The sequence below is a fragment of the Ovis aries genome, chromosome 13 (genome assembly GCF_016772045.2).
Source record: "Ovis aries strain OAR_USU_Benz2616 breed Rambouillet chromosome 13, ARS-UI_Ramb_v3.0, whole genome shotgun sequence".
Classification (NCBI taxonomy): Eukaryota; Metazoa; Chordata; class Mammalia; order Artiodactyla; family Bovidae; genus Ovis; species Ovis aries.
In genome coordinates this window covers 75664559-75687987 of record NC_056066.1, presented here as the reverse complement: position 1 = coordinate 75687987, position 23429 = coordinate 75664559, and the positions used below count along the sequence as shown (strand labels likewise).

The window sequence follows — 23429 nt, the reverse complement described above, 5'->3', positions numbered from 1 at the left end:
CATTCTGCTGTTGAGACCCGAGACTGCATTTCTAACAGCTCCCTCATGAGGCCGGACCCTGGACCACACTTTGAGGGGCCAGGAGGGCTTATGTTACAACAGGGGTCCGGCGATGTGGAGTTTCAGTTCCTATAAGAAACCCATCATGAAGATGTCTGAACATCCAGGCATCCTTAATGCCTTAGTTTGGGTCTCCCCCCGAGGCAGATGCTGAGCCTAAGATTCAGGTCAAGCAGTTTATCTGGGAGGGGACCCCAGGAAGCCCTGGTGACCAAGAATGGAGGTGGGGGGGCAGAGGAACAGCAAGGGCAGGTCCATAAGCAGGGTGCTGCTGTGGGTTCTGCCCTTCTGGGGACACGTGGGAGACTGCACCCCAGAGTGTCACAGGTTCTTACAGAGGGAACCCATCATGCCTGTGGGGATGGGGAGGGCTGTGGTGAGAGATATGAGGCATTAACAGCATCTACTTCAATGGAAATTCAGTCCCCGCCATTGAACAATCATAGAATAATAGTGATGTTATTCTATCATCAAATAATCACACCAAGAAATGTGTTATGGGAAGCCTGCTGTCATCTCAAGAGGCCGTTTCTAACCAGTTGGGAAGGCCAGGCAGACCCGCCTAAGGAAGGGACCCTGGATAATAGCACTGCTTCTCTTTTCTTTGTTGGAGGAGAGGAGAGGGTGGCATTTAAACCACACTGAGTGAACAGAATTCGCAGTCATGATAACGGATTCCTGGAACAGAAGATCCTTGGGAAGTAGCAGCCTGCATTTTGTGGGGGTGGGAGGTCCTAAAGGCATCGTTTTTGAGCCACCTGACAAAGCTTGGAATCTGGTTGGAGGGAAGCAGGGACCCACATGTCTTAGAGTCCATGCAGAGGACACAGAGGGCACAGGGACCAGTAACCTCTGCCCTGCATATCCCACCTAGGCTGGGCGCAACCTGGCGCTGGCAGGGCACAAATGTAAATGCCTCTGTGGGTGCAAACGAGGCACCACGGAGCCACAACCCACAGCCCAGGGAAGGTAAGTGACTCCAGGGAGAGAAGGGGGCAGGGATGAACCCCAGGGCACACGTCCTGCCAAGGGGTCTCCACTCTGAAAACTCAGGCCTGGTGTTGCCAGATCTTCCTATTTTCCAAGAGAAGGGAGACATCTAGATTTTAAAATACTGGCAATGAATTGAGAACTGAAGGAAATGCCAGAGGGCCAACCTGTCTTCAAGCCCGATCTGGCCCCCACATTGCCAGTTTGAAATCTCTAATTTCTTCAGATTGAGCAGGGGCTAGCTCTTTTAAATGGGTGACGTGGAGAGACGCCCTTGATTGGAGTCTGCTCAGGCACCAAGGGTCACCTGGCTCCATCCCAGGTCCTCCACCTGCCAAAGAGTCCCTGGCCCCAAGCCTGCCTGGAGGGGCCGCTTACTCAACTTTCCACAGCCTTTGCTGAGCTCCTGCTGTGGGCCCAGCTCTGGGTGAGGTCAGGCCAGGTTGGCACCCAGCATCTTGGCCTCGGATCGATGCTGACAGCCCCCTATCTTGTCAAGCATGTGGTTGTTTGTTCCCTGCAGGGCAGACACCCTGGAATCTCATTTCTGCCGTGTGTACAACCACACACACCGAAAACTCCCTACCCATGAGCTGTTTATTTATTTGTTTATTCAACAAATATTTATCAACTGGATGTGCCAGGAACTGTCGGCTGCCAGGGGATGAAGCTATGAAGACATCAGATCCAGTCTGTGTGCTCCTGGAGCCCAGTCAAGCAGATGAGTTCATGCCACTGGTTTTTTTTTTTTTTTTTTAAAGGAAGTTCTTCTTTTTAAAAACTATTTATTTGGCTGCGTTGGGCCTTAGCTGTGGCACGTGGGCTCTTCATTGCAGTGCACCGGCTTCTTTCTAGTTGCGGTGTGGGCTTAGCTGCCTCGAAGCTTGTGGGAACTTAGTTCCCTGACCAGGAATTGAACCTGCATTGGAAGGTGGATTTTTAATCACTGGGCCATCACGGAAGTCCCTCCAATGGCTTGTAATTTGCACCCTGAGGACATTCACTTGGATCACTGGGGATGCAGTTTAGATACTGACTAGAGCAGTGGGCTGCCTTCTGGCTCTCATCTCTTTCAAGGTGGATGACCTGGGCTGAATCATGCTGCCCTACTGAGCCTCAGTCTTCCCAGAAATGGGTGTAATAGAACAGTCTTGCCTTATAGGTTAGTGGTATAAAGCTCAGAGGCAAGGATGCTTGTCACAGCATTCTCTGTGCTGGTGGGCAGCTGGTGGACCCTGGGTGACCTCCCTGCAGGGAGGGGATAAGGAAGACGGGGAACCCTGGAACTCAGAGCAGCAGATGGATGTGATGTTTCGCAACCCCAGCACTAAGGACATTTGGCGCTAGAGAATCCTCTGTTGTGGGGGACTGTCCACTGCGTTACAGCAGGGGTCTCCAACCCCTGGGATCTAATGCCTGATGATGGGGGCGGGGCGGTGTGTGGAGCTGATGTAATAATAATAGAAATAAAGTACACAATAAATGTAATGTGACTGAAACCATCCTCTTTACCCTGGTCCGTGGAAAAACTGTCTTCCATGAAACCCGTCCCTGGTGCCAAAAAAGTTGGGGACCGCTAGCCTTGTAGGATGTTTAGCGGTATACCTGGCCTCTACCCACTAGGTGTTAGTAAGAAACCCCAAGTCGCCACAGCCGAGAGCGGTTGACATTGCTAAATGTCACTTTGGGGGCAAAGTCACCTGCAGCCGAAGACCACTGAGTTACGGCGACGGAGCAGGGCATACGGCCACGCGGAAGGACTTGGGACCACAGTGCAGAGAAAGGGAAGAAACAGGGGCTACCCAAACAACGCCACCTACAGGCAGAAGGAATAAACGCACACAGGAAGGTAATACATACTTTACAGGAAAGTACACAACATGGTAGCAATGAACTACAAGGAGGGGAGCAGGGAGAGTCCAAATGCGCCTCCAAGGAAACATACATGTGCCCACGTGATGTAAGGAAGAGGCCTGTGCGGGCAAAGTGTGAACAACTCAATGCTGGCACTTAGGTTCAACTCAAACAAACAAACAAACAAAAACCCACCCAAACCCAAAAAACACATGTTCACAGCAGCAGAGTACTTGGTATACGGTGAATGTGCCCCGCCCCCCCGACCCCGCCAAAAAAAATAAAGGGGGAGATTTTTTCAAGAGGAATTTGCTAGTTGGCAATAGAGGGAGAAGAGATCAGGTCCCTTTAGAGGGAGACCAAGGACAGTGAGTAAGACATCTCTGAAGCCCAGCGGGTGGGAATAAGGACTCGCTTTACACTGTGTGTGGTTGGTTCTGCCTTCACAGTGTATCCAGGCTGCTGCGCTTCTCATCTTCCGGCATCTCACCCACTCTGGTCCATACAGCCATCATGTTCCAGCTGGACTGCTCCAGCAGTCCCTCACTGGTCTCTCTGCTTCCAGCCAGGCCACCCCCTTTTTCTGGGGAGCAGCAAGAGGGACTCTTTAGAAATATAACTAACACCCTGTCTGTCCTTTCTCTGTTTCAAACCTCACGGCTCCCTCTCAAGGGGAAAAGCGAGTTGAGTCACTATTTTTCCCCTGACTTGTGCTCCAAACATGCTAGCTTTTTTTTGTCCCTCAAGTCCATCAGGCAGACTCCTGCCTCAGGGCCTTTGCACTTGCTGTTTCCTCTTGCTCTTACGGCAGATATCTGTTCCTCCAGTTCCTTTTAAGTCATTATTCAAATTTTAGCCTCTCCATGAGGGCTCCTTCCTGGGCCACTTTTAAAAAGTTTTCATTTAAACCCTTTCTCCCTGCAATATTTCATATACTTCAAAGGACATCATCAAAAAGGTGAAAAGACAACCCACAGAAAGGGAGAAAACATTTACAAATCACGTATCTGATAATGATGTGTTATCCAGAATGTGTAAAGAACTCTTACAACTCAATGATAGAAGACAAATAAACTACTTGCAAATGGGCAAAGGATCCATGGACAGGCGACTAGATAAAAGAAGATATGCGTGTGTGTCAAAATACTAGTCAACCATACAAAAATGAAATAAAGACATTTGCAGCAATATGGATGGACCCAGAAATCACCATACTAAGTGAAGTAAGTCAGACAGAGAAAGACAAATACTGCATGGTATCACTAATATGTGGAATCTAAAACATACAAATTAACTTATTTACAAAACAGAAACAGACTCACAGACACAGAAACCAGACTTATGGTTACCAAAGGGGAGGGATGAATTAGGAGTTTGGGATTAGCAGGTACAAACTACTACATATATAAACAGATAAATAACAAAGTCCTACTGTATAGCACAAGGCTTCCCAGGAGGATCAGTGGTAAAGAATCCACCTGCCAAGGCAGGAGACTTTCTGCCTGCCAAGGTGGGAAACCCCCTGGACAGAGGAGTCTGGTGGACACCAGTCCATGAGGTCACAAAAGAGTCAGACGCAACTTAGCGACTAAACAACAACAAATATCTGCTTTAAAGAAATACCTATTAAATCCTTTGCTGTTTTCTTATTGAAATAGAGCTGGTTTACAATATTGTACCAGTTTCTGGTATATAGCAAAGTGATTCAGTTATACATATATATTCTTTTCCATTAGTTTATTTCAAGATATTGAATAAATCTTGAAAAACAGTTCAATCCCTCAGGAAGGGATTAGGAAGGAAATAGCAATCCATTTCAGCATTCTTGTTGAGAAATCCAAGAACAGAGGAGCCTGGCGGGCTACAGTCCATGGAGTTGCAAAAAAGTCAGGCATGACTTAGCAACTAAACAACAACTCTACAGTACAAGGAATTATTAATATACTCAATATCTTGAAATAAAGTGATGGAAAAGAATATAAAAAGAATATATGTGTAACTGAATCACTTTGCTATATACCAGAAACTAATACAATATTGTAAATCGCCTATATTTCGATAAAAAACAGCAAAGGATTTGTTAGGTAATAAAGCAGATATTTGTTGTTGTTTAGTCGCTAAATCGTGTCTGACTCTTTCGTGACCCCATGGACGGTCGTCCACCAGGCTCCTCTGTCCATGGGATTTCCCAGGCAAGAATAATGGAGTGGGTTGCCATTTCCTTCTCCAGGGGATCTTCTCGACTGAAGGGTCGAACCTGCGTTTCCTGCTCGGCAGGCAAATTCTTTGCAACTGAAGAATTCTTAGGGCCACCTGGGCCGCCCTAAAGAAGGTATTACAAGTAGCCAAACAAGCACATGAAAACATTAGTCATTAGTCAGCACAGTTTGTCATCAGGGGAATGCAAACCCAAACCACGAGATGCCACTTCATATCCACTAAGAGGACGATAACCAAAAAGACAGATGGTAACAAGCGTTAGTGAGGATGTGGAGAAATTGGAACCCTTATACCTTGCTTATGGGAGTGCAACGTGGTGCAACTACTCTGGAAAAGAGTCTGTCAACTTCTCAAAGTTTAAACAAATAGTTGCCATACTACCCAGCAATTCCAATCCTAGGTATATACCCAAGTGAATTGAACACATGCTGCTGCTGCTGAGTCGCTTCAGTCGGGTCCGACTCTGTGCGACCTCATAGACGACAGCCCACCAGGCTCCCCCGGCCCTGGGATTCTCCCGGCAAGAACACTGGAGTGGGTTGCCATGTCCTTCTCCAATGCATGAAAGTGAAAAGTGAAAGTGAAGTCGCTCAGTCATGTCCGACTCTTCGAGATCCCATGGACTGCAGCCCACCAGGCTCCTCTGTCCATGGGATTTTCCAGGCAACAGTACTGGAGTGGGGTGCCATCGCCTTCTCCAATCGAACACATATGTCTATGTAAAAACTAGTATACAAATGTTCACAGAAGCATTATTCATCATAGGCAAAAACCCAACTGTCCATCAAGTGATGAATGGATGGACAAAATGAAGTATATCCATACACTAAAATTATATGACAATAAAAGTGAAGTATTGATATATGGTACAACACGGATAATTTAAAAACATTATGCTAAGTGAAAGAAGCTAGGTACAGAAGACCACATGTTGTGTGATTCCATTTATAAGAAGGGCCCAGAAGAGGCAAATCTATAGGGACAGAAAGCAGATTAGTGGTTACCAGGGGCTGGGGGTGGGGGTGGGCTGGAGGAAATGGGGAGTGATTACTAAAGGGTTTGAGCTGTCTTTTAGGGGTGATGAAAATGATCTAACATTAGATGCTGGTGACGGTCGCACAACTCTGTGAATATACTAAAAACTAATAAAATTGTACACAGTGAAATGGTAGATTTATGGTATGTGGATTATATCTCAATAAGCTGTTACTAAAACACACATACCCACAACTGGGCCTAGAGCTGAGCTTCCAATTGGTACTGAGCAGCCTGGAAGGCAAGGCACAAAAGAGGGAGTCGGGGCCGACCCACTGTGAACCCAGAAAGCTGCTCGCCAGTCCTCCCTATGAGCTCTTCCTGGCCACAGGCAAAGGCTCCTGACCACCTTGCATATGTCTAGTCCCGGCTGGAAAAATAACAGAGTTCAGGGCCGGAGGGGAGGTGGGACCGGAGGAGAGGTTAAGAAAGAGGCGGCGATCACTGGCAGCTCTGGCTCTCCGGGGAACCTCTAATGGATCCACAAGATGCGAGGAGGTGTAGCCACCAAAGGGATGCTCTGGCTGTGAGTACTGGGTGGGAAGAGACGGAAAGGAAGTGGAGAGATGACAGCCTCGAGCAGCACATGCCCTGATTGGGAACAGGAAGAGAGCCCAGTTTCTGTTTTAAATTCAATCACTCTGTTTTGAATCATTCCTTAATCATTTTAGCTCTGTAGCTCTTTATTTCCCTAAGTAAACAGTGAGTCTCCCCTTTGGCTGGGACCACAACTGATATGACTTCTGCTTCCTGGAAGGTGCTCAACACAACAGCCACCAAGCTGGCCCTTGGTGTGGATGTACAGAGGGTCGTGACCTTCAGAGCCCATTCAGGACACACGTCTCACTCCCATGTGGTTGGGATGGAGCTGACCTACTCCTCTGTTACCTCAATGCTAGGCTCCTGACCTAGGCTGGCTACAGAGGGCCACAGACTTTGATACATGGGTGGGCATTTGACCTAGTTTGGGCCAATGAGATTCAAGCCTGGGAGTTATGCTGGAATTTGGAAAGGAGGTCTTCTTTTTCAGCTGGGATTTCTAAGAAGGAGTTGCCACATGGAAAAAGTCAACTGAGGGATGCAGAAAGATCCAAGTCCTAAGATACTGAGCTTCTGGATCCAGCCCAACCTGAATCCCATTACCTCTGGGCTTTTCAATTATTGTGATCTAATAAATTCCCTTTGTAGTTTAAACACTCCAGAGTGCTGAAGCTGTGTCCTGCTTGATATAAGCTATTAATAACGGGCTTCATGTAGCTGCAGCTATAAGAAGAGCACAAAGAGAAAGAACTGGGGGCCAAAAGTCAAGGCCATGTATTTTAGCTCCACTGTGAATACCCTGACTTCATAACCTCTCTGTATCTCAGTTACTCTGTCTGCAGAATGGGGCTCACACTCCTCCTGCTCCTCTGTATTCCCTCCATTGTCGTCCAGGCTTATAGCCCAGAGCTCCCTTCAGAGCTTCAGACACACAAATACAATTGCCCTCCATGTCTCTCGACCAGAGCACATTTTACTTTTCCTCAACAATTTTCTCTCTCATGGTTCTTCCTCTTACTGCATGGTGACTTTGTGCCAGAAAACGCTAGCTGTCCTCTAATATACCTTCTTCCTTTTTCCCCTCTCAGAATCCTAGAATCCCTGAATTTTAATGCAGCATGTGACTAGACTACATTTCCCAGACTCCTTTGCAACTAGAGGTAGCCATGTGACCAACTCTCAGCCAATGGTATGTGAGCAGAAATGATCTGTGCAACTTCTGGATCTGGCCCTTCAAAGAGAAGGGAAAAAAATAAAACTGAAAAAGAGAGGAGTGGATTCCCTTTTCCTGCTTGCCTTCTCACTGGATGGATGCAGACGCAGGGGTGAGCCATGTTTCACCTTGGCAATGAGGGCAATGCTCCAGGGATGGAGGAGAACAAGATGGAAGGGGCCATTGTCCCTGGAGTTGTGCAGCAGCCTTATCAGCTTGAACTGCTTATGCCTGGACTGCAAGGTGAGAGGGGTAAACTTCTATCTTGTTTGAGCCATGGTTACTTTGGGTCTCTCTTAGAGTGGCTGGATTTAGCAAAACCAACCAACCAACCATACTCACCTAGGAGAGCTGGAGGTAGTTGTCCAAAGTCTTGAAGGACTGACCGTGGCATTCTACCTGAGACCCCCGTGATCAGGGTGAAAGAGACTGCCACCGGAAGCAGCCAACTTTTGATCCCCATGCGAACAGGCTAGTGTACAGATAAGAGTTGTATTTTTCATTGTTTGAGCCTTTCCTGAAAAATTACTTTTGGAAGCATTGCATTTGGTAACATTCATGGATATAGAGAGGCCCTGAAGTTGGTTACCAGATTGGGCCTTCCCACTCATCTCTCTTTGACACATATGATGACATCCTAAAAAGTTATGGGCTGCTCATAAATCAGGGGTTGTGGCGGAAGGCTGGGGAGCCAAGTAAGGATTCAGAGTCCATCAGGGCCGGCTCAAGTGATGTGACTTCCAATCTCAGCCAAAGTGTCTGGTTCCGGAAGAGCCATTTCTGGCTTGGGGGGTGAGGAGTGGGGACAGGCTGACTCAGCCGCTCAGTCGTGTCCGACTCTTTGTGACCCCATGGACTGCAGCACACCAGGCTTCCCTGTCCATCACTATCTCCCGGAGTTTGCTCAAACTCATGTCCATTGAGTCAGTGATGCCATCCAACCATCTTATCCTCTGTTACCCCCCTCTCCTCCTGCCCTCAATAGTCCCAGCATCAGGGTCTTTTCCAGTGAGTGGGCTCTTCACATCAGGTAGCCAAAGTATTGGTGCTTCAGCTTCAGCATCAGTCCTTCCAATGAATACTCAGGGTTGATTTTCTTTAGGATTGACTGGTTTGATCTCCGTGCAGTCCAAGGGACTCTCAAGAGTCTTCTCCAGCACAACAGTTCAAAAGCATTAATTTTTTGGTGCTCAGCCTTCTTTACGGTCCAATTCTCACCTCTGTACATGACTACTGGAAAAACCATAGCTTTGACTATACAGAGTTTTGTCGGCAAAGTGATGTCTCTGCTTTTTAATATGCTGTCTTGGTTTGTCATAGCTTTTCTTTTAAGGAGCAAGCATCTTCTAATTTCATGGAAGAGTCCAAAAGAGGGATGATGATGGCACAGGAGACCTGGATCTCTAAGAGCATCTCACCTTAGTTTTCCCTGGACCTTGTTTGAGTACCCAGGGAAGCACGTGAGCCTGAGGCATGCCTCTTGTTATCCCCTGGGTGACCTCACTGTCTCTGGGCCTCAGTTTCTCCTACTGTCCCATGGAGACTCACTGGACGTGATGATCTCCCAGGTCCTTTCAGCTCTAACTTCTGTGGTTCTGAAATTTTAGGACAGATGTTGAAACTCAGGTGCCAGTGGGGTCAGGAAGGTCCCCTAAATGGGTTAAACAGACCAGGCGGGGCCATGGACGGGCTGGAGAGCGTCCGCCCCTGCTCAGCTCCTGCTGATTGCTGCCACCTGGGAATGCAGGATTGCCAGATTTTCTAAGTGTTCAAGGAGACTTGGACATCGCGATTATTTTGGTCTGTGCAATCTCCTGGTTTTTTAAATGTTGGCGACAAATTCACATTTTTTCTAACACTCTAGGGGCAAAACACAAATGTCTGCAGGCAGAATTTGGCGGGTGGCCCCCAGTTAGGAATTTTTTGTTTTGATGCTCTTTTCTTTCCTTCCTCCCTTCATTTACCAAATATTTACTTGATGTCTGCTAAGTAGGGGGCACTGTTCTATGCTCTGGGGACAAAGCAATGAACAAAATGGGGAAAAAAAGTGCCTGTCATCATGCTGCTTTCATTCTAGAGGACCACCCCGATTCATTCTCCCAACAAAGAGCCATTGAGCAATCTGGTCTGTGCACTGTGCTTAGGTGGGCTGATAAAAAAATGTTCATGGGCACTGTCCTCAGGGCACATACAACTTAGAAGGGAGACAGAGAGTGAGGACATAATTACTTTTATTTATTTATTTTTAATTTTTGGCCACATCACAAGGCTCATGGGATTTTCAGTCCCCTGACCAGGAATGGAACCTGAGCCCTCAGCAATGGGGGCATGGAGTCCTAACCACTGGTGAGCGTGTCAGTCGGCCAGTTGTGTTGTGTCTGACTCCACCGCATGGACTATTCCTCGCCAGGCTCCTCTGTCCATGGGATTACCTAGGCAAGAATACTGGAGTGGGTTGCTATTTCCTTCTCCAGAGGATCTTCCTGACCCGAGGATCGAACCCTCATCATCTGCATCAGCAGGCGGATTCTTTACCACTGGGAAAGCCCCCTAATCACTGGGCCACTGGGGAGTTCCATAATTGTAAGTGAAAAATAAGAATTATGGGAAGAGATGCAATGTAGATGGGCGTGGTTAGGAAAGTCCTCTTGGAGGCAGTTACACTGAAAATGGGAACTGAAAGATAAGTGTGAGTTAACCCAGTACATCAACTTTCTAGAACATTCTAGATTACAGCAGAAACCTCCAGTATGCCCCTCTTCCAGGTCCTCTCAGCCAGCAGAGGCTCTTTCCTGTTAGGACCTGTGATTTCCTGCCCTAGAGTTTTCATGGGGCAGGCCAAGACAGGGCACTAACACCCCTAGAAGAATCCCTCAACCCATGATGGAAGGGAATTTGTAAATAAATATGTCATCATCCTTGCTCCTTGGGCTATCACCTCTGAGGTGTGTTCCCGAGTCTCCCAGAGGTCCCCAACAGTTCTGAGCCCTAGTTACCTGCAGCCATAGCTACTGTTTGTTAATAGCTAATATCTTATGGAAAAACCCAAATGAATATTTTGGCCAATCCAATATTCACGTACCCTGTAAAGGCTGCCTTCCCCTCCCCACCTCACTTCCCCACTCTGTGCCCAGTGCGCCCCAGGATCACCCCCCAGCTAAACCACCAGAACTCACTCTCTCCTGTCCTCAGGCTCTGATTCTGGGAGAAATCTAGGATAGATGGGGGAGAATGTGGTAGGTTACGAGGACAGAAAGCAACTCTGGACAAGTTGCAGGAAACGGGGCAGGAGAGACGGGAAGGAGTCAGCTCATGAAGGGCCGTGGAGGCTGCGGTTAGGGTTTCTCTACAGGGAAGCCACTGACAATTTTTCAGTAGAGGAGAGACCAGGCTTGCATTTTAGGATGACCTCTCTGCAGGCGGCTGGAAAGGGCAAGAGTGGAGACCAGAGAGCTGCAGGGGAAGGTGGTGGTGATCAGGTGATCGGGCTGCAGAGAGTTGGCTAGTGATGAGGACCGACACGGACCAGGTACCATGGGGCCCAGAAGGTAGCTCTGAGCTTTGCCCCCGCCTTGAGTGAGCCTGTAATTTGTTTTAATTTTTACTGAGTATATTTTTTATTGGAGTTGCTTTACAACAATGTGTTCGTTTCTGTTGTATAGCAAAGTGAATCGGCTATGAAAATGACAGCTGTTCAGTTGTGTCTGATTCTTTGCAACCCCATGGACTGTAACGCACCAGGCTACTCTGTCCACAGGATTTTCTAGGCAAGAATGGAGTGGGTTGAATCACCTATACGTATACATATATCCCTGCTTTTTTGGATATCCTTCCCATTTAGGTCACCACAGTGCACTGAGGAGAGTTCCCTGTGCTATATCATACTCACCAGTTATCTATGTGATACACAGTATTGTTGTTTAGTCACCAAGTCATGTCAGACTCTTTCGTGACCCCATGGACTGTAGCCCACCAGTCTCCTCTGTCCATGGGATTTCCCAGGCAAGAATACTGGAGTGGGTTGCCATTTCCTTCTCCAGGGGATCTTCCTGACCCAAGGATTGAACTCTCATCTCCTGCACTGGCAGGCGGACTCTTCACCACTGCGCCACCAGGGAAGCCTGTTTTATACGTAGTGTGCATATGTCAATTCCAATCTCCCAATTCATCCCATCCTCCTTAGAAAAAAATGGTACACATGAACCTATTTGCAAAGCAGAAATAGAGACATAGACGCGGAAAACAATTGCATGTCATCTCTTAATCTTTCCCTCTCCAGCTTTCCATACCCTCAAATTTTCAGCAGCAGCAGGAACATAATTTGGCTTAAAGAGTGGTGCTAAGACACAGACACAAAAATCATACCCAAGATTACAAAGCCCTGCAAGGAAACCAAATTGGTGGGTGAAGCAGTGGAACTTCTTGAAGGGCAAGAAGAGTGAAGGAATGGTTCTTAGGGGAGATGGTTTTATTTGGGTGGTTAAGAACCACAGAACACCCAGCCCGGGTGGGCATCTCACTACTGCAGCCCCTTTGAGAAAGCCCATTTTCTTTCTTTCTTTCTTTCTTTTTTTTTTTTTTGCAATAGCTGCCAAGTCTGCTTCCAGCAGCTCTGGACCCTGCCATCCTTTCCCTAAGCTGTGCACGCTCCAAAAACGCATGCCGGATTTCCCGCAGGCACTGCTAGACATATTAACGGCATTCCTCCTCGGCGAGAGGTTTCTGCACCACCAACACCATTTTAACGTTCTTTACAACGTAACGGCAGACGATAAATCTATCTTGCTAATTACACATCCAGCTTGTTACAACCCTCATAAAAAACACGAGCAGCTGGAAAAGCCATGAGGTGATGTCAAATCATATTCCTGGGCTCTAAACAGAAACAGAAATATTTTCCAGGCGCTGGTGAGTCTCCTGGTTCCCACTCATGCGTGGAAGCAGCTGCCGACAGGTCGCTTAACTCGGAGGAGCTGATTCTGTGTCTGTCCCCCAAAGCCCCACCCCCCCACCTTTACGTGTCTCCCGGAAGAGATAGCAGACATCTGGAGCATCCACAGTGGGGTTGATACCAAGCCCTTAGGATGGATGCAAAGAATCGGCAGGGTTTGGGTTTTAGTGGTTGGGTTCATTTTTGCATTCCATGCATGCTCAGTCGCTTGGTCTGACTCTTTGAGACGCCATGGACTGTAGACTGACAGGCTCCTCCGTCCATGGAATTCTCCAGGCAAGAATACTGGAGTGGGTAGCCATGCCCTTCTCCAGGGGATCTTCCTGACCCAGGGGTCGAACCCGGATCTCCCACATTGCAGGTGGATTCTCTACCACTGAGCCACTGGGGAAACCCTCATTTTTGCATTTTTAAGGGGTTTTCGGTGGTTCTTGCATGGACCACCAGTCCCCCAACAGCATCTGCCTGAAATTCTAACTGGATGGTTCCTCGACATAATTTGTCGGTGATACATTTGCAAAGCTGTTGGAGCCGACAAAATGCCTCCCCCTTGTCTCAGAAAAATGGGAGGAAAATTAAATTCATCTGCCAGAGATACTAAGATAAACAATAGGGAGGAAGAAAAGTACTTTACCTCACTTTCCAGCTAGGATTCCTGGGTTTGGCTGAAGCATCTCCTAGCCCTCTTAGGAGGAGGGAGACAGGCGAAGACTACAAGCTTATATCCAATCAAGTGGATGTTGACTGTTTCATGTGTTGGAAGAAAAGGCAAGGCAGACAATGGGGGAAGCTGATTGAATTTTCACATGTCAAAGGAAAATTCTATAGGACTTCTCAAACCTGGGCTGATGCAAAGGGGCAGCATTCACTGGAGAAGCTGCCTCACCAGCTGCCCCCACAATTCCCAGGATAAACCAGCTGGACAGACTGTTATGCTGAAAAAAAAAAGAGAGAGAGAAAGAGAGAGACAACATGATTCTTACCTTCCCATATCTGGAGGCGAAAGTCCCCGTGAGTAAGGAGTGGAAAATAATTATCGTCTCATCCAGGTCCCACACGAACACACGCTGGGATGAAAGGGAGGGAGAGAAAGGAGATAAATACATTTGCTTGCATCTGACTTGATGTCTGCAGAAATTAACTCCCTGGGAGGAGAAAGATGTCTTGAAAAACATTATCTCTAATTTCTAAAACATGTGACTCATGGATGTGTCCTTGAGTCCCCATTCAACCTCCACTGTGTAAAATATATTCTGATGGCCAATCCTGGGGGTCCCTGTCAACCCACAGATGCCAGAACTGAGATGCCTGTTCTTGCCTTTCACATAAAAGCTCAAAAAAGGAGGAATTCAGTCCAAAACCAACAATAAAAATCGTATAACTCATTTGACAAAATGAAATACTGCCATTTTACGTTGACTGCTCACCATAAGCCTAGCTACTTCTGAGCATTTGTTTTTAGCGGTTCTGGTGATTACCTTTGTAACTCTAAATTACCTACTTTTACTTATTGGTTTGCCAACTTTACTCATTTTTGTGTGCTTCTATTTTCACTTTTTAAATTTTTGGCTGCACCTCGAAGCATGTGTGAACTTAGTTCCCTGACCAAGGACTGAACTCGTGCCCCCTGCATTGGAAGGTGGAGTCTTAACCACTGGACCCCCAGGGAAATCCCTGATTGCACACTTTAGACTGGGCATTGTGAAAGATGAAGGTTTAGCTCATGGTAATCTCCCCCGTTTCTCCAGAACTTTATATTTTTCACATATATGAACTGCTTTATTTCCAATTCCCATCAGCTCTGGATATTTTCTCTTGGCTAAAACAGCAAGCTCAATATGGAAAATATGGATATTGGTGTCCGTACCCGTTCCACTAGCTCCTCCCCTTTCCAGTATTTGAGCTTCAGCCTTACTTTTGCCTTGTCAGTGTGGATAAACTGGTTTGTGCGTTGGGTTTTATAACTCTACCTTACGTGCTCTGTCTCCATGTTGATGTTAAAAGTTGGTAGCCAGTAAAGGGCATTTATTTACATCTTGTGATTACTGTTCACTGAAGAGCCAAGTAATCAGCTAGGATTTTACTTCCTTTTCTAGCCAGTGTCATAACTCTGGAGCCCATTTATTTTTATTTTATTAAAAAAAACCAACAACAATGTAGTTATTTAGCTCCACCAAGTGTTAGCTGTGGCACGTGGAATCTTCCATGTTTGGTGAACTCTCAGTTGCAGCAAGTGGGATCTGGTTCCCTGACCAGATCTAGTTCACTGGCCCCATGCATTGGGGGTGTGGAGTCTTAGCCACTGGACCACCAGGAAGTCCCCTCCAGAACAACTTTAAGGAAACTGTTTCTGCCACTAAGGTCATATGTATTCTCCTTTCTTGTACTCCATCTTGATTAAAATCATGTCATAGCTCAGTTTTTTTTCACATAGGAATCATGCCTGTCTGGAATAGCTTTTTATTTTTGCTGGAGTTTATTAACTGATTTAATTCTTCTGTTTCCAATATGGTGTCTTTATTAGAATCTCAAATTTAGCCACACCCTCTGTATCAAAGATGTTCTTCCTCTGTGACAGAATGTTCCAGTGGGGACTGGATCATCTTTAGGGTTGCCACAGAGCTAGGATCCTGAGACCCTCCCCCCCCCTTTACTGTATTTCTGGGTCAGATTCACTGTTTTCTGGATCCCAAATCTCCTTATTGGGTTTCTTCCTTGTTTTGCTTGAGTATATCCTTAGGTTGCTTTTTCTAAGAGGGTACATAGAAAGTAATCTTCCTGCATTTTTACAAATCTAATCGTACCTTTAATTTGCTGTAAAGTTCTTCTAAGTGCAGAATAATGTCCTCTAGAACTTTGAAAGAATCCCTCTATCTTGTAGTATCCAGCATGATTAATGAGAAGTCTGATGTTTTTTAGGCTCTTTTCTTTATGTTTGGTATTCTCAAATCCCATGAGGATATATCTAGGTGTAGTCTTTTTTCATTCATACTGTTCAGCATACAAATAATTTCAATCCTATTTCTTTAAATAATGTCCTCTCATCTCTCCCACTGTTCTCTCTTTCTGGAATTTCCAACAGTCAAATTAGACCTTTTGGATTGATATCACTTATATTTTTTCTATAATTTTTTTTAATAAATGTTCTCAGAGATGTCTTTAACTTTCTCTTCTAACCTTTCTATGAAACTTTGGAGTCTATTATTTAAAAATCTACAGTAGCTTTTTCTTTGTCTCTGTTTCTTTTCCATTAGCCTGCACTTCTTATTTTGTGGATACAAGATAAGAAAACCAAACAGAATTTTTCTACGATCTCTTTTGTTACTTAAGTTACCTCTCTTGTCATTTATCCTATTCATTTATCTTGGCCATAATTTTCCATACTGTAGGTTTTCTTAATTTTTCTGGTGATCATTATTTTTAAGAACAAAAGGGCTGACTGATCATTTATGTAGCTGGCGGCAGAGATACCTACTTAGTCTACCAACTTGAGTGGGCCACCTTGGAAAACTCTCTGGGGGGTCAGGGGTTGTATTTATACATCTGTAATGCCTTTAAAAGTGAAGAGAAAGGTAATACCTCAAAGGAAAAAGATCAATGAATACAGAGGTTTTCAAAACAATTAGTAGACTTGAATATTACTTTGTGAAATTTTTGCTCTGCTTACAATTATGTGTATATATATTCTGGGTCATGATAATAAGTATTGTTCTTATTATAGGTCAAGGTAAAAAGTGTTTGAAAATCACTGTGGGGGGTTAAATATGCTAAGTCCTAATTTATCCAACTGGGTTGGATCAGTTAAACTTAGATACTTTGGTAAGAGGATTTTTAAAAAAAATCAACGAATATTTTTCAATTTAATGCAGACTCCCTTAATTTATTGACCCTCTGAAGAGGGTCTGTCCCTCTTCCTCACTAGGCCACCATTCTATCTCCCTGCCCTAGATTTTTAGTGGGTATATTGTTCGCGGTGGCCATTCTGCTGATGACCCTAACTTTTTAGCCCACCAGGGTTTTAGCCCAGCCAGGACTGGCCCCCTAACCCCACTGGGTCAGAAGTCTTTCCTCGGGAACTCAAAACTGGGGCCTGGAAAGAAATTCATCGTCTTTGGGTGGCTGTTGCTGGCAACATGATCTGGAGGCCAGGCCAGGCAAATCTGGGGAGGGAGAGGAACAGAGGTTGGAGAGAGGGAAACATGATCCAAGGCTTTTGTAAGACTTGGCTTTAGTGAGAAGCAAGGGCTTCTCAGCTGGCTCAGTGGTAAAGAATCTGCCTGCCAATGCAGGAGACGTGGGTTCGATCCCTGGGACGGGAAGATCCTCTGGAGGAGGAAACGGCAACCTGCTCCAGTATTCCTGCCTGGGAGATTCCATGGACAGAAGAGCCTGGCCGGCTGCAGTCCATAGGGTCGCAAACAGTCGGACATGACTGAGTGACTGATTTTGAGCACAGAGTGAGAGGAGCCTGGAGGAGAGCCGTGCCCAGTAACCTGTACATTGAAGAGACATTCCTGCCTGGGGATTCTAGCACCTACACTGTGGAACGTGGGGCGAGAAGGCGTAAATGCGTTTCCTGGCCTCTCCCACCTTCTGGTTACAGTATCTTGCCGACACTGGCTGTCCCTTTGGCTCATAAGTTCTAAGAGAATCCCCATATCCTTAAAATAAATTCTGCTTTTTCACTTAAGCCAGCTCAAGTTGGTTTCTGGCACCTGCAGTCAAGGGATTTTAACTAATACAGACTCTGAATTTTCCTTCTTTCCACTTCTCTACCTAATTTCTCTCTCGTGGGCTACAGTCATTAGCAACAGTGCCAAAGAGTTAAGAGGTGAGACTCGTGCAGACCCTTTATGCTGATATTAAGCACAGCAGTGAAACACAGCTCACACCTTTTCAACTGTTCCTGCCCTGTGGTACTTACTCTGGAATCAAGCAGCAGATGTTTCTAGAAAAATATCACCCCATAATCCCCCACTTCCATGCCACCCCACCCTCTTCTCAGCTTAATGGAAAAATGTCTCTCCACCCCCACTGTCCCCTACCAAGAGCAGAAACCACATTAGTGACTTAATACATTTTAAAAATATATTAAAGTGTGAGTTGCTCTCCGGGATTTTCTATAGCTCTGAAACTTCTAGCTGGTATAAAATCCGTAGGCATCTGGGAGGGCAGAAAGCAAGGGTAACCTGGAGCCAGTACATTTTCTTCTAACTCTTCGCGAAGGCCTAATCCCCTGAAGGGTTTGTGCAAAGTCTCTTTGGTTTTGGAAGGTGGTGGCTTTAAGAATTAGAGGAAAAGCAAGGACAGAATCCTCTGGACTGAGAATGGTGCCATGAGCAGTGGGAACACATGCTCTGTGGCAGGTTCCCAGCGCAGTCAAGCTCTCAGAGGAGATGGCTGGGTATACCTCCAGAGGCTGACCAAGCACAGGAGAAGAGTCGTTGTTTAGTCGCTCAGTCGTGTCCGACTCTTTTGAAGCCCCATGGACTGCAGCCTGCCAGGCTCCTCTGTCCATGGGATTTCCCAGACAAGAATCGCGGAGAGGGCTGCCATTCCCTTCTCCAGGGGATCTTCCCGACTCAGGGATCGAACCCACACCTCCTGCCTTGGCAGGCAGGGTGCTTACCACTGAACCTCCTGGGAAGCCCTAGGGGAGGGGAGTGATGTTCAAAATATTTAACAGCTTCTAGGATGATCGGAACAGACACCAGCCATAACAACTGCCACTGCTCTCTTAGTGAATATGGCTAACTAGCACAGCCCTGCCAGTAAACACCGTACGTCCTACCAGAGAATGCTGGCTAAATATCAAATGTCCTAATATTGGCCATTTGTTGTTGTTAGGGTCTCCAGCATCCACCCCCTTTCCAAAAAAGAACTTTTATTTATTTATTTTTGGCTGCGCTGGGTCTTATTCCTGCGTAGGCTTTTTCTCTAGTTGCAGCAAACGGGAGCTACTCTCTCGCTGCGGAGCACAGACCTAGGGTGCACGGGCTCCAGTAGTCGCAGCTGCCAGGCTCCAGAGCACAGGCTCAGTAGCTGTGGCACACGGGCTTAGTTGTTCGACGCCATGTGGGATCTTCCCGGGCCAGGGATTGACCCCCTGTCTCCTGCACTGGCAGATGGGTTCTTTACTGAGCCATCAGGGAAGCCCCCACTGGCTTAGAAGAGCATCCGGTTTTCTTTTCCCATTGCGTGCTCTCTCGGTGGGACTGTCCATCTGGGCACGAGTGAGGACCTAGACCAGGCCGATGGGATGCCGCCTCGTTGGAATCAAACATCGAGTGACATTGTGTTAGAATTTTAAATGTTTCACTCTGCAGTGGGGGCTGGCACCCTGAAGCTCCCTGGATTTCTCAGCATGGCCTTTGATAATATTCTTCATAACTTTGGTTGTATCACTTCCTCTTCATGCCGTTTCCTCCCAGTGAATTCCTTTTTGCTTAAGTAACCAGAATTGGTTTCTGTTGCTTGCAACCAAAGGACTGTACCTAATACCTTAAAGTCCTTAGTGTCCACAAGGATCTCTCTGCCCAACATATGGCAGGAGACCCCAGAGAATGGCTGGACTGCCAGTGACCACTGCAGATCCTGAAAATGAGAAAGGCAGCAGCCACCAAGCCACACTGGACAACAGAGGCTATTATCTTGTCTTTTTAAAAAAGTTAAAAATTATTATTATTATTAATTTATTTATTGGCCACATTGTGTAATATGTGGGATCTTAGCTCCCCCACCAGGGATCAAACCCGCACCCCCTGCACTGGAAGCATAGAATCTTAACCAGTGGCCTGCCAGGGAAGTCCCTATTATTCTGTTTTCCAAGACCACATGAACCTTAAGATTCTCACATAATCCCGGCAGGGGGAAGGGCCCAGTAACGAAATGAAACTCCCTACCGCCTGGGTGAATGGGGACTCAGAGTCAAATGACACTGGTTTTAAGGCAAAGATGAAAACGGTATTTCTTAGCATATCTGAGTTTGCCAGCTGAGCTTTGTAGCTGCCAGATTTGCACAGGATTGTGAACAGGGGTGTGATAATGCTGCATTTGGGTACCTAGACAGTGACCCAGGCTTTGCCAACACTATCCATGTATACCCATGGCACACTCAAGCCAACAAATGACTGCCTTCTGCAAACAAGTACAAACTTGTGCCTGTGCCCATTTTTTCCCTTAGATAACAGTTAGACAGATAACATGAGCTAGACAGATAACATGAGCTTCCCTGGTGGCTCAGACGGTAAAGAGTCTGTCCGCAATGTGGGAAACCCGGGTTCAATCCCTGGGCCAGGAAAGATCCTGGGAGAAGGAAATGGCAACCCACTCCAGTGTCTTGCTTGGAAAAATCCTATGGGTGGAGGAGCCTGGTGGGCTACAGTCCATGGGGTCACAAAGAGTCGGACGGGACTGAGTGACTAACACACTCTGGGGGGCATTTGTCTCCTTCACTTGTCTCCTCCATCTCTCATGCACACTGTTCTTTTTTGTTTGCCTGGGAAAATGTCAGCACCTGACCAATAACCCCACACTTGCTTCATTATAATCAGGACTGCTGCGGCCCTTCGATAGCAGTTCTGAGCCTGGGCTGCACTGGAATCACCGAGGGACCGTAAACATACTGGCACCTGGGTCTCTCCCCAAGGACTCTGACTTCATTGATCTGGATAGTCACTGATCTGCAGCTTGAGAATGAAGGTTTCTCAAAGCTTCCCAGAAGATTCTTCTTCTTTTTTAAAAATTTATTTGGCAGCACTGGGTCTTAGTTGCGACATGTGAATTCTTAGTTGTGACACGTGCGATCTAGTTCCCTGACCAGGGATTGAACCTGGGCCCCCTGCATTGGGAGGGCAGAGTCTTAACCAGTGGACCATGAGGAAAGTCCCCAGAAGGTTCTTATGTGTAGCCCAGACTGAGAGCCACTGTCTGAGAAACTCAGAATCACAGAAACAATGCAAACTCATTTCAGCCAGCCTCCTATCTCCAGATAGATAAATATCTAAGCTGTAGGAGGGTCACTGTTGCTTCCTAGGTGGCTCAGTGGTAGAAGAGTCCATTTGTCAATGCAGGAGATGCAGGAGACGTGGGTTCAGTCCCTAGGTTGCGAAGATCCCCTGGAGGAGGAAATGGCAGCCCACTCCAGTATTCTTGCCTGGAGAATCCCATGGACAGAGGAGACTGCCAGGCTACAGTCCAGGGGGATGCCAAGAGTCGGGCACGACTGAGTGGCACATACCCAGTAGGGTCACTAGAGGAGCTTTTAGAACTCCCTGCAATGTCCAGTTAATTAGTCTGGGAGGAGGTCTGGGCATCTGAATTTTCAAAAGCACCCCGGGTGACTCTAACCAGTAGCTGAGGTTAAGAATCACCAATCCAATGGGGAAGGTCCACTGTCCAATGTCATCTTTACCGGAGGTTTTCAAAGTGTGGTCTCCAACCACATCAACAACATCTAGGAATCTGTTGGAAATGCAGCTTCTCAGGCCCTGCCCCAGATCTCCTGACTTAGAAGCTCTGGCGGTGGGCACAGTCTGGGTTTTCCCAGGCCCCCAGGTGATGCTGTCTCAGCTCACCGGTTGTTACCACCTCTAGGGTCATTTTTCCTAGCCTGGCCAGTCAACAGTGCTTTCGTGTGGCCAAATTCTTCCCTCCTTCTCGTCAAGGGCACCTTTCTCTGTTACTGCACTCTGTGAACACAAAGGGCCATCTTTTCCCCAGGGACTTGGAGAGAACTCTGGTCCCCACCTCCTGTTCCAGCCACAAGTGGACGTGACATTCACTCAACCAGGCGGAAGCATCTGGAGTTACCTCGATCTCATTGTCCCCTGCTGGGGAGGGGTCGCTGCTCCGCTTAGACCGGCCTCGGAGCTTCCCGTCGGAGGCCCGGGGCGGCCTGTCTGTGTCTCCCTCCTTTGCCGGTGTGGAAGGCCCATTGTGTGTGTTATATTCACCTGGCGTAGGAAAGGAAAGGGCAGACAGGTCAGAGAGCTGGCTGAGCGTCTCCTCCTGTGAACAACTATACCAGAACCATCTAACTCCAAAGTGGGAGGTCCCAAAGGCAGCAGTGAAGGCAAAGATCACGTAGGATCAAAATTAACTCTCAAAAGTTCCTTAAACTGCCCATTCATAATCACTCATTCACCCAGCAAAGATTTACTGCGAAGGTATAGTTCCAGGCACTGGTTCCCACAGCACCCAGATCTAGAGGGAGCAGAGAGACATCAGAGAGATAAGGAAACATGTAACATGCCAGGTGGGGACGTGTGTGACAGAGAACTGAGGAATCGGATAAGAGCAGGGAGAGTGCTGGGGGGCCACTAACTTGTGGGGGACACCTCGTGGATAAGGGGACAGCTGAGCAGGGATCTGAGAGGCAAGGGTGGGGCCCTACAGCTTCAGGGAATGGAGTTTTGTGCTTGCAACTGTCTATATACCCTAGGGCCTGAGAATCCCTGAACCAACAGAAGGAGGAAAAGAACACACACATGTGTATTTGGCTGGGCGCCTCTGGTGGCCCTGACGGTAAAGAATCTGCCTGCAATGCAGGGTTCAATCCCTGGGTTGGGAAGATCCCCCAGAAAAGGGAACGGCAATCCACTCCAGTATTCTGGTGTGAAGAATTCCATGGACAGAGGAGCCACAGGGTCACAAAGAGTCGGACACATCTGGGCAACCAACTTTCACTTTTCACTGTGTAGCTGGCTATCAAACTCCCTCTCTTGGGGTGAGTGGGGGTGTGTGGGGAGAATTCTCTAAGTTCCTGTCACTAGGCAGCTTGCTGCATTTTCTGTATGTATCTTAAAAGCAAGTCCTTTAAGCTTTCAGTTCAGTTCAGTCGCTCAGTCGTGTCCAACTCTTTACGACCCCATGAATCGCAGCACGCCAGGCCTCCCTGTCCATCACCAGCTCCCGGAGTTCACTCAGACTCACGTCCATCGAGTCAGTGATGCCATCCAGCCATCTCATCCTCGGTCGTCCCCTTCTCCTCTTGCCCCCAATCCCTCCCAGCATCAGAGTCTTTTCCAGTGAGTCAACTCTTCTCATGAGGTGGCCAAAGTACTGGAATTTCAGCTTTAGCATCATTCCTTCTAAAGAAATCCCAGGGCTGATCTCCTTCAGAATGGACTGGTTGAATCTCCTTGCAGTCCAAGGGACTCTCAAGAGTCCTTCACAGTCCAACTCTCACATCCATACAAGACTACTGGAAAAACCATAGCCTTGACTAGACGGACCTTAGTCGGCAGAGTAATGTCTCTGCTTTTGAATATGCTATCTAGGTTGGTCATAACTTTTCTTCCAAGGAGTAAGTGTCTTTTAATTTCATGGCTGCAATCACCATCTGCAGTGATTATGGAGCCCAAAAATATAAGGTCTGACACTGTTTCCACTGTTTCTCCATCTATTTCCTATGGAGTGGAAACCATAGGGACCGGATGCCATGATCTTCGTGTTTTGAATGTTGAGCTTTAAGCCTACTTTTTCACTTTCCTCTTTTACTTTCCTCAAGAGGCTTTTTTAGTTTCTCTTCACTTTCTGCCATAAGGCTGGTGTCATCTGCATATC

General features: G+C 47.0%; 1 protein-coding gene across 3 annotated transcripts in view; it reads right to left on the bottom strand.

The window, feature by feature from the left end:
* EYA2 (EYA transcriptional coactivator and phosphatase 2) overlaps positions 1-23429 on the bottom strand; it is a 259545-nt gene that overhangs the window by 65331 nt on the left and 170785 nt on the right. For all 3 annotated transcript variants that reach the window (XM_060397087.1, XM_027977274.2, XM_042230227.1), the window contains 2 exons: positions 21675-21817; positions 13847-13930 (listed from right to left, as the gene is read on the bottom strand). In XM_060397087.1, coding sequence (XP_060253070.1) covers positions 13847-13930; positions 21675-21817 — 227 coding nt within the window. The remainder of the gene's footprint in view (positions 1-13846; positions 13931-21674; positions 21818-23429) is intronic.